Below are 11,973 nucleotides of genomic sequence, written 5' to 3'. Positions count from 1 at the left end.
AGAGAGAGAGAGAGAGAGAGAGAGAGAGAGAGAGAGAGCTTTTAATCAATTAGTATTTTATAATGTTATAGGATATATTGTTTCTATTTTTGGATGTCAATTTTCACAATTCTTTTTATAATGCTTTATAATTTGATTACAGCAAATTGTTTATCAGGGGTTGTTTTGTTAAATCTGACATTGTGACATTGACATCATTGTGACATTGTAAATCATAAACTGTTCATAATGATAATTTTAATGATTTTCTATTCGTTTTTTTTACATTTTGAAATTATTTTTATCCATGATTACACATTTCATAATTTATTCTATAATGGATTTCTCAATTTCTCAAATGATTAATAAGTGGCACACATTTGCCCCCATATTATTGAGGCCTGCATTATATAGATATCTTTTCTTTTTTAAAGTTGGAAATAAGATGCATCTTTACTAATGTTAAACTTTCCAGACTTTTACACACTACTAATACCAGTAAAAGCATGTCTGATCAATTACTCAACAATATGCAACTATGCAATATAGAATATCCATATATCTCCACATTGACAAACCTCAACGTTGCCCATGACCTTCCTCCGTGACACTGCCCTAGACAGCGGGGATCTGTGTCATTCAGAGGAAAATGTGTTGACCTGAGGATTATGTCTGGTGTCCGTGTCTCAGACGCAGACCTTGGAATTGGCAGTAATCCTCCAGAGGGCACCCTCATCACCCCGATCATGATCCTCAACACCTCCATCACCTAAATAAGAGAACAATGACATCCAGCTGCTTTAGGATTCATTACGGACTAATGTGGGAACACATACTTAATATAAAACATTTTGCAACTTATTGAATATAAAACAGATAGTTCCAGATGTGGATGCTGCTTGGCAGACGGATCTCAAAGGTCACTTCTCTTTCATCAAACTTGGTTCCAGATGTATTTTAATCATTTCCTCATCACATAATCTTTAGATAAAAGTTCTAAGCCATAATAGATCAGACATAAAACAGTACATATGAAGTGTACTACATCAATCACAATGGTCTCAAGTGTTTAAAATGAATTGTTTCTGAAATGCGTTTGTCTCTTTTGCAGGACGGTTATATAGACTTCATGGAGTATGTGGCCGCTCTCAGTCTTGTAATGAGAGGCAAGATGGAGCACAAACTGCGCTGGTATTTCAGACTTTATGATGTTGATGGCAACGGCTGCATAGACAGACACGAGCTCCTCAATATCATAAAGGTAGGAATAACTGCACTAGATGGCTATGAAAAGAAAAGGTAAATTCATAATAAAAATGGTTTCTTTTACATTAGGCCATCCGTGCCATAAATGGAAGTGAGTCGCAGGAATTGAGTGCTGAGGAGTTCACAAACCGAGTGTTTGATAGGATCGACATCAATGGAGATGGTGAGTGCAAAAACAATTGGAATAAGATTCTAATCTTAAGAACCATATTCAATCTTTAAAAGAGTATGATAATGATTTGCCTGTCCATAATCGCTAACCGTTCTCCATTCAACAGGGTAGCTGTCGCTGGAGGAGTTTGTAGCAGGGGCACGTAGTGATGAAGAATTTATGGAGGTGATGATGAAGAGTTCAGATCTTTCGCACATTGTGGCCATGATCCATAACCGGAGACACAGCGTCTAAGAGACAGTCCACGGTCATATATGCCACTTACAGTTCTCCTTTAGAGTCTCTTGATCAGAAAACAAGAGCAACACTCAACTGTCTAATTCTGAAAGCACTTTAAAGCACAGTCACTTCAAACAGAGCTAAAGGGGCCAAGAAACGAAATTGGTGTGGGACGTCCCACAACTGTTTCCCAAAAACAGCCTTCTTGCTAAGCAGAAAGAGGCTTCATGGGAAAAGAATCAGTATCAGTTTTATTTTTTGTTACTTTATTATTAACAAAAAAAGATGTAACATTTTAAAAAATATATATATTTATGCATCACTTGTATTAGATGCCTCAGAGAAAGACATTTCTAAATATTTGACTAATAAGTGGATAACAAATACATTTGTTCAAAAGTTTGAGGCCCTCAAGGCTGCATAACTGGATTAAAAAAAATACATTAATAAAAACAGTATTATTGTGAAATATTATTGCAATTCAAAATAATGTTTTTGTTTGAATATAGTTTAAAATGTGATTTATTCTTGTCATGTCAAAACTGAATTTTCAGCAGCCGATACTGCAGGCTCCAGTTATATCATCAATGCTAAAAACAGTTATGCTGCTAAATATTTTCGAGAACATACAGAAGAACAGCATTTATTTCAATTAGAAATATTTTGTAACAATTTTAAAGTCAGTTTGGATCGATTTAATGAGTCCTTTCTCAAAATAAAACAAAATTACTTTTGAACAACAGTGTTTGTCCATTTTTGCAATTTAGTTTAAATAATTTTTTTTATGAATGTTCAAGGTTAGTTGATATTTTTGGTACTATAAATGGGCACAATTGTTAATAATTCCATATTTTTTAACTGCATTTTAAAATTATTCTCCAGTCTGATTTAGCGTCTCAATTAATATAAGGATAATAAAAATGACCTCATATTAACTGAATTTCATTTGTTAATACGCATTTGTTAAAACAGTCTTCAGTTAAGTATTCTACTGCATGTCAAACTCTGTAAAGTCAGGAATGTTTACTTCTTTATGGATATATGCATACTATATTTACTAATATTGCATATTATCTTAGCCTCTGCAGGGTTTAAAAATGAAATTGGCTTGTTCTGTATTCGCATAGACATGTTATAAGGGTGCCTTCTGTTGTAGGACTACAGGGCCTACTTTAAGCTTGTTAATGAAATGCTTGTGCTTCCATTTGGACATTAAAAACATCATAACTGAAATCGTTATAAGTTCATGCATGTATTAACTAACCAAAATGAACCTTTGCCCTTGTGTCTCTAGCCTCCATCTTCCATTCAAACTACACTCAGTGTGTGAGAAAACACATGAGTCACATTTGGAGCCTTTTTAAACTGTGGTCCCTCAGTTTCTATGACAACCCCAATCTGTTACCATGGAGACCTTGTGAGTCAGACGCAGCATCAGTAACCTCTGAAAAGCTGAATTAACAGACCGCTATAATAAAAGCCTAAATTTCAATGAATCACTTACACTCCATTGCACACACTGCTCCTTTCTCCCAGATCCTCATTTAGTGGTTGTTCTGGGTTGTGTTTGTCTTCATCTGAGAGGGTGATTGGTATTCATGCCAGCTTTGCCATCTTGTTGCAAAAGGATAAGGAGGTCAGTCCTCTGAGCTGAGCTACTCTTCTGCAAAGGAGCCAAATAACACAAAACATATTTGTAATATCTCATTCATTTAAATGTGGTTGAACGGACATGTGCAACTGTGATATTACCATGAAGCCCGGGAGGGATGTTATGCCAGCCATCATGCTGCAAAAACACTGCATGAACATGGGAATAACGCCTAAAACGTATAAATGAATTGTTGTTTAATACAGTCAATTAGTATTAAAGCTTGTACCTGGTCCCTGGTACACTTTGGTTTTTAATACACTTTGAGCAGAGCACACATATTATGATGCACCAAACTACCTTAAAGGCAGGGTATGTGATTTTTCAAAAACACTTTAGAAAACTGATTCGGGCCGAATAGCAAAACAAACTTGTAGCCAATCAGCAATAAGGGGCGTGTCTACTCGTGATGTGGAGGACAGCGCGTTCAGTGCATGGGACGGACATTAGCCGAGCCGAGCGACAGAAAGATAGAGATGGCAGATAAAAAAACAAAAGAGGAAAACGTCTGCAGAACGATAAGGCAAGAAGTAGGACCCATGTAAATATCGGATCAGCTTTCCAGCGCTGGAGAGAACTCAAGGAGCGGAGGCCTGCGATCGGACGCCGAGGTTGCTTTGTTTCTTCTCAATAGGTGAGTAACACCTTGTCTACAACAGCTAAAGTCTGCCTACACTGGACGCGATCAAACGACCGTTGAAAACCATTTGAAATTTGTGTCAGCACGTCATAAATAGAACCCGGCAGCAGTTTTCTGTCGGGGATTTGTTGCGCCGCACCGCGCCGCTCACGTCCGTAGACACGGTGTAACATTGGTTTTGCTTTGTTTCACAGAACTAAAAAAAAACAACAACTCAAGATTCTAAATTTGTTAAGGCCTGGAAGTCACAATTTTAAAATGGATAATTAGATATTATTCAATATATGAAGTTTATTTGCAAAAACAGATTAATTTTCGTAAATCATGTTTTTTATTGTGTTATCATATTTTTATTGTGTTTTATTATGTTAGTTAGCTGTATTTGTTTTTTTCATTATTATTATTATTTAATCAAAACCACCCAACTGCAGTTTGATTGATATGAATTGGAATGCAGGATAAAAAAATAATAAAAAACATGATTTTTGAAAATTTTTAAAAACGGAGTTATCTGTTTTTGCAAAGGAACTCTTCATATGCTGTTCATTTATCAAGGAAAACGTATTACTTTTGACAAAAAAAAAAAAAAAAAAAAAAAAAAAAAAAAAAAAAAAAAAAAAAAAAAAAAAAAAAAAAAAAAAAAAAAAAAAAAAAAAAAAAAAAAAAAAAAAAAAAAAAAAAAAAAAAAAAAAAAAAAAAAAAAAAAAAAATTTAAAAAAAAAAAAAAAAAAAAAAAAAAAAAAAAAGATGAAACACTGCCACCCAGTGTCCAAAATTCCAAGATTTGCTGGTGCTGCCACATTGTACATAAATCATGTTTTATTGCCTTATATAAGCTAATTAAAATGAATGGCATAGTTTGTTATTATTTGCCAAACCTCATCATTTGATAAATTAAATGACCTGTGAGAAGATACTGGCTATAGTTTTAACTCTGCTATCAACCACACTGTAGAATATGGCCAACAGTCTGTCAAAGAGGAAAAGGCTTCGGTCCCAATAGATGGTTACTAGTCTGCAGCAAAACGACAAAACAGAGGGAAAAAAATATATATAGATGACGTTACTAAACCTGCAGGAAGAACAGTGATGAACAATAAGCAACAGTAGCAACTTCTCACCTTCTCATGTTTCTTCAAGAAATTAGTCTCTCTTATTTTCCCGTGACTCTGAAGCAAAGACAAGCCTTTTTTTTAGTGATCACATAATTCACAAAGGTGCAGTCATGATTCAGTAAGATCTCGTGATAGTATGTAGATAATAAAGAAAAGATCAGAATGCTCCAATACACCTTGAGGAAGAAGCGGCGATCTGTGCGAGCAGGGTTTAAGGAAGCCAGGTAAGCAGCAATCAGAAGAAACTTGGAATAATACGGCAGCTCTATGTGAGCATGTGCTGATAAACCTACAGAAGGAGGAAAAGACTTCTCACTGGATGATATTAGTAAAGGAAATGGATTTCCAAAGATACAGATAAAATAAAAAATGACCGTCTACAAACTGATTCCGTTTGCTATTAACTTTTTTTAAAATTAAGATTTATTAAATGTTTAAGTAGATTTATATCTACTTGTAAAAAATACTGTAGTAACAACATTACAGGTTAATTTTTAATTTTAGATAATGCTTTAAGTATTATGGACTATCAATTAACTTATGATTACTTATTATGGAAATAATATAATTTGTGTAGGCTATATACTATGAATATACATTCAGTGTGACGCTTATTTGCATGTTATTTAAAATTCAATTAAAATGCATAACAGTTTAAATTCATTTCAAATGTAACTTTAGAGTGCTTTTTGACCCACCTAAGTATATCTTTATATATAAATTCATAATTCTACTGTCCTTGAAATATGGGTAAGTGTACTGCAGAACTGACAAGCATTTATGCTAAACTAAAATATACTTTAATGTAATTTCTATTGAAACCTGTAATTAATTTACTTAAATATGTGTAATTACACATTTGTAATGATGAAATTGCAATTTAGTACATCTAAAATATATTAATATAGAATAACATGACAGTTATTATAATCAAGTACTTTTAGTGTTTGGTGATATCCTTTTTATAACTACAGTATAACAAAGTGCATTTTAAGTGTAATTAAGTGTACGAAACGTGATAAAAGTCATAAAAGTGTACTCTTTAAATACACTTATGTGACCTTACATTTAATTAATATTACATTATCAGCAAATACACCTTTTTATTATACTTTCAATATGCAATTAAGATCGAATCAAACACACTTATTTTTTATAAGGGTTGTTCAAATCCCTAACCATTAGTATAATAACAACAACAACAACAACAACAATGCAGATGATACTGGCCTTAACAAACACACCACTATCAAATTATTGTGAAATATGACTCATCAGGGCAGCCCATCAGCTTATGTGTGGTCAGAGGGTCGATATATGTAGAAATCTTGGCAGTCTATCCTAGAAAAGCGCTGGACCCAGTTTTTAGCAGCCCTATCCACTGCCAGCAGATGGTCCATGAGGGCATGACTGAGGCCCTGAGACTAAGGCCTGTCTGAACACAAAGAGTGCGTGTGTCTGTCTGTGTACCTCTGAGGGTCGTGGCCTTCTTGTCCATCTGCTGCTGCTCCCATTGCATGCTGATTGAAATAAACCAGAACACACAAACACTCAGAGACTGATGTGACACACAGCTCAAGCACTCAGAAATCACACAGCACTAACAGACCTAGACACCTCTCGGAGGTAAACCTTCTGCATGGCTCTCTGCAGATGGGGCTCAATGTTTTTCCATAACTTGTGAATATCACTCTCTTTGGCTGAAGGAAGCAAGAAAAGATTTCAAACACCGTACTGACACAAAAAAAAAGGAGTTTATTATATTTAAAGGGGTCATATGATGCGATTTCAATTTTTCCTTTCTCTTTGGAGCGTTACAAGCTCTTGGTGCATAAAGAAGATCTGTAAAGTTGCAAAGACTAAAGTCTCAAATCCAAAGAGATATTCTTTATAAAAGTTAAGACAACCATGCCTACCTAAAACGGCTCTTTCTAACACGCCCCCACATATCTACGTCACTATGTGGGAAGATTTGCATAACGCCGCCCAAATGTTCACGCAAAGAAAGAAGGCGTAACTTTTATTCTCGCTGTAGTATTGCGAATCCGCCGGCCGCGCCGTTCTCAAGCCCGCCTGCCGTCGCTCACTCTAGAAAATGGCATATGGATCAGATCAGGAAAACTGCTGGACTACCTTAAAGCAATAGCTCCCCCCAAAATGAAAATTTACTCAGCTTTTGAATATATATAGATAAATTAGTTTTTTTTCATCAGAACAGATATGGAGAAATTTAGCATTACATTACTTGCTCACCAATGGATCCACTGCAGTGAATGGGTGCCGTCATGAGAGTCCAAACAGCTGATAAAATCACAATAATCCACAAGTAATCCACACAATGCGAGAAGACAATAGTCAACGGACCTTTTCCCTGTAGGAAGCGTTATTATGGATTATGAGCTGGTGTTTTGGCTAAAAGTGATGATTTAAAGTTAAAACGCCTTAATGCTACATTTGTTTCTTACAAACGTGCATCTTCTGCCTTCACAAGACATTAATTGCACTGGAGTCATGTCAATTGCTTGTTGATTATTGTGATGTTTTAATCAGCTATTTGGCCTCTCATTCTGACGGCACCCATTCACTGCAGATGATCAAACTTTTAAAAATAATACAGACTGCAGAGGCTCAAATTTGTTCAACATAATATAAATACAGATTTCAGACAATGTGAGGGTGAACAGATTATAGAATTTACATTTCTGTGTACACTATGCCTTTAAACGGAAAAATTAAGTATAAGTATTGCTCAGTTGTGTTTAAATATTTTACCTTCTCCTTTCTCCAAGGGTTCACAGAACTTGGAGAAATTCAGGGCAGCCTGTTTAAATGAAATTTTAAACAGTGCATTTTAGTATATTTAGCATTTTAGTACCTCCTAATTTATTGTGTCTTCATAAAGCTGGTGAGAAGCAAAAACACTTTCCACTGGTTTATGAGCATCTGCTACATCATAAAAACTACTATGATAACAGAAAACAGCTGTTTGTTGTGGTAGACTCAGATAGTTTAAAGGCAAGTATGATCTCACCAGGTGCCTGAGCTCTCTCAGATGCATACTGAGAAGAAGACCCCCAGCAGGATGTTTATGTAGGAAGCGTAGAGCTCAGGTGTGTAGGATGGGTGATGATCCCGAGACAGAATCTGCGCAAGCTCCGCTGAGAGATCAGAAAAAAGGATTTTAGACACATTTCATACATCCATTCAAGTATTAAATATCCTCGGCCCCGTTTGCACCCGGTATTAACGCTCATCTCAGGTGAGAGCCTCTGATTTTGTGATTGTGTTACTGTATGTTGAAAAGATTCTAAAAAGTGTTGACAAATGCACTAGAATTTTAATCTCATCACAAAATGTGATCCAGCAGAATAATCATTGTTATATAAAACGTTGGGACACTGACAAATTTGATCTTCACTCATATTTACAAGACCTCACTGGTCAGTTTGTGCTGCAATTATATAATAAATAAAAAGCTCTTTATTACATAATCAAAATCTGTTATTTGATACCCATCATTCACTGTGATGGTCTTACCCTCTTACCTTTACTGTAGTCTGGAAAATTAAAGAGAAGAGGTTCAAAGCAGCCAGTGTTGGGCCGAAACTTTTCCCACACAATTTCGCTGAGCAAGATAACTGTCACATACATTATCATTTACCTGTCAAAGAGTGTAAAAATTATAAATGGATTATATGTATAAAGCTATTCTCCAATATATAACAATGACTATTAAAGGGGTCATATGATGCTGCTAAAAAGAACATTATTTGGTGTATTTGGTGTAATGAAATGTGTTCATGAGGTTTAAGGTTCAAAAAACAAATTTTCCACACAAGCCGTTTTAGGTAGGCGTGGTTGACTCTTAACTTTTATAAAGAATCTCTCTTTGGATTTGAGACTTTAGTCTTTGCAACTTTACAGATCTTCTTTATGCACCAAGAGCTTGTAACACTCCAAAGAGAAAGGAAAAATTGAAATCGCATCATATGACCCCTTTAACAAGTAAAGTCTCCACAAAATCTCAAGTCTTTCTCAATGAAGAAAAGAGAATTTGCTTATCAGACATAAAAGTATATAAAGAACAGGTATTCTACTTGATGCAGTAAAACATTAGTTAAACTGAGCACATACCAATTCCTGTAGGCGCAGAAGAGCATGAAGCAGACTGAAATCCATATCTCTCATGCATTGAGCTCTGTCCAGAATCTACAGGGACATTATATGAGATTGTCACATAACCTGCACAGACATAGCATTCTGACTAAACTCCAAACATATTATTTAATCAATATTATACTATATATGATATGCTAAATAAACTCACTATATAACGTGTCTGAGTGGCAGGTGAGTTGGAGCTCATCTGTTTGTACAGTCGCACAATATCTGACAAAGACGGGCAACGGGGAAGCAATGCTGCAGCATCGGCCCCAAAAAAGGCAGACAACACCTGGTGAAAGAGAAGCCCACTGGACACACACTCAACACAGTCCACCGACGCATGGGGGAGCTGAAACACACACACACACACACACAATAACAAAACTACAGTCAATGTCTTACTTATTTTACATTTAGTATACACTTTTACTCAAAGCAACTTTCAATACACTTACTACAGCAATAATTCTTCAGAAGAAATCTGAATTCACACTGGTATTAAAACAAGATTTTCAATCACTACTGCAATCACTTTTAAAGGCTGGAATACACTAAAGTCTTTTAAAACTCAAGGTATCATACACTTGCCTACTTTGTAAATGGTTACAGAGAAAAACTAGTCTTCATAAACTACATGACTAAAGATCCACACACTACCCGTTGTTCCAAACACAACAAACACATGCAGAAACATGTGCCTCCTTTCTAGAAATCACGACAAGTGAAAATAATGTATGTTTAATAATACATGTTTGATATCCTCAGACTGGATAGATTAATAGTCTGGAGTCTGTGTCCATCATTCACTATGAAATTTTCAGTGACAAACTGCACAAAAGCTGCTCTTTGCAACTTTACAGATCTTCTTTATGCACCAAGAGCTTGTAACACTCCAAAGAGAAAGGAAAAATTGAAATCGCATCATATGACCCCTTTAACAAGTAAAGTCTCCACAAAATCTCAAGTCTTTCTCAATGAAGAAAAGAGAATTTGCTTATCAGACATAAAAGTATATAAAGAACAGGTATTCTACTTGATGCAGTAAAACATTAGTTAAACTGAGCACATACCAATTCCTGTAGGCGCAGAAGAGCATGAAGCAGACTGAAATCCATATCTCTCATGCATTGAGCTCTGTCCAGAATCTACAGGGACATTATATGAGATTGTCACATAACCTGCACAGACATAGCATTCTGACTAAACTCCAAACATATTATTTAATCAATATTATACTATATATGATATGCTAAATAAACTCACTATATAACGTGTCTGAGTGGCAGGTGAGTTGGAGCTCATCTGTTTGTACAGTCGCACAATATCTGACAAAGACGGGCAACGGGGAAGCAATGCTGCAGCATCGGCCCCAAAAAAGGCAGACAACACCTGGTGAAAGAGAAGCCCACTGGACACACACTCAACACAGTCCACCGACGCATGGGGGAGCTGAAACACACACACACACATACACAATAACAAAACTACAGTCAATGTCTTACTTATTTTACATTTAGTATACACTTTTACTCAAAGCAACTTTCAATACACTTACTACAGCAATAATTCTTCAGAAGAAATCTGAATTCACACTGGTATTAAAACAAGATTTTCAATCACTACTGCAATCACTTCTCAAGGTATCTCAAGGTATCATACACTTGCCTACTTTGTAAATGGTTACAGAGAAAAACTAGTCTTCATAAACTACATGACTAAAGATCCACACACTACCCGTTGTTCCAAACACAACAAACACATGCAGAAACATGTGCCTCCTTTCTAGAAATCACGACAAGTGAAAATAATGTATGTTTAATAATACATGTTTGATATCCTCAGACTGGATAGATTAATAGTCTGGAGTCTGTGTCCATCATTCACTATGAAATTTTCAGTGACAAACTGCACAAAAGCTGCAGACTGGGTCTGACTTTCACCAACTACTGCTGACTCTTCAAACTGTAAATTGGGGCAAAAGTTGTGTAGTGCATGCCATAAATAAACACTTTTACAGGTTTTATAAACCACAATCCGTAAACGGTGATTGAGTGCCGCACAACTTGGCTGTAATGTGATTGGTTATTAAGGCACACGTGATCCAAGTTGACCGTTACGCTTTCTCCAATAGGAAGTAATACAGACCCTCTCATCTCCCTATAGAAACCCCTTGCCCAAATACCCACACTTGCGGTCTTGGCCACTTGAGAGCGCAAGCGGGCGACAGGAAGTAAGTGCGCAAGACTGTCCCAAGTCTTCAAAACGCCAAAGCGCAATGCCCTTAAAGCACACTAAATCCACATTATCTCGAATATTGCTCCGGAGCGCTATTCGAGGCTTAGTGTATCCCATCATGCATCATGTTCTGGAAATAAATCATGAGACTTTTCGCCGAGATCTCGCAAAAGGTCACGGAAACCTTTCCAATGCAAGTTAAAGATTAATATAACAGGCTAATTAGATATTTTATAATTTGGTAGAAAAACAAAGTGTTGCACGTTTTATTGGTGCAAAGATTTGCACCAATAAAAACATTTGCAACTGCTTTTTATCACTTAATCAGAAGCACCAAAAATTAATTTGTGTCATCTGTTATAGGGACTACTGAACAGACATTTAGAAGCTGATTTTAAAATGCAAAGTATTTAAAACAAAATGAAGCTATCTAAACGCTTGCGTTTTTACAACGCTATAAGTGTGTCCCATCAAGTAATGAAAAGTTCGACACACACTTGTGGTCTTCATGCTCACTTGAACACTTGACCCA

General features: G+C 35.9%; 1 protein-coding gene, 1 long non-coding RNA gene and 1 pseudogene across 3 annotated transcripts in view; 1 reads left to right on the top strand and 2 right to left on the bottom strand.

Annotated features, from left to right (window-relative positions):
• LOC107755893 (guanylyl cyclase-activating protein 1-like) overlaps positions 1-2,046 on the top strand; it is a 3,749-nt gene extending 1,703 nt beyond the window's left edge. Inside the window, 3 exon segments of the mRNA XM_016572853.1 lie at positions 1,091-1,240; positions 1,315-1,408; positions 1,524-2,046. Coding sequence (XP_016428339.1) covers positions 1,091-1,240; positions 1,315-1,408; positions 1,524-1,651 — 372 coding nt within the window. The 3' untranslated portion in view covers positions 1,652-2,046.
• Positions 1-3,593, bottom strand: part of LOC107755899 (uncharacterized) — a 7,130-nt gene extending 3,537 nt beyond the window's left edge. The window contains exons 1-3 of one of the 2 annotated variants that reach the window (XR_001641746.1): positions 3,389-3,593; positions 3,141-3,299; positions 678-748 (exon numbers count right to left, since the gene is read on the bottom strand). This is a non-coding gene — a long non-coding RNA (uncharacterized LOC107755899). Of the gene's footprint in view, positions 1-677; positions 749-3,140 lie in introns of both variants that reach the window. The other variant, XR_001641745.1, reaches the window with a different exon arrangement.
• A 1,060-nt stretch (positions 3,594-4,653) lies between these two features.
• LOC107755898 (origin recognition complex subunit 5-like) overlaps positions 4,654-11,973 on the bottom strand; it is an 8,263-nt pseudogene continuing 943 nt past the window's right edge.

Source organism: Sinocyclocheilus rhinocerous, unplaced genomic scaffold (genome assembly GCF_001515625.1).
Source record: "Sinocyclocheilus rhinocerous isolate Xijiao unplaced genomic scaffold, SAMN03320098_v1.1 scaffold412, whole genome shotgun sequence".
Taxonomy (NCBI): domain Eukaryota; kingdom Metazoa; phylum Chordata; class Actinopteri; order Cypriniformes; family Cyprinidae; genus Sinocyclocheilus; species Sinocyclocheilus rhinocerous.
The sequence above is the reverse complement of the archived record's forward strand: the minus strand, read 5'-3'. Positions and strand labels throughout refer to the sequence as shown.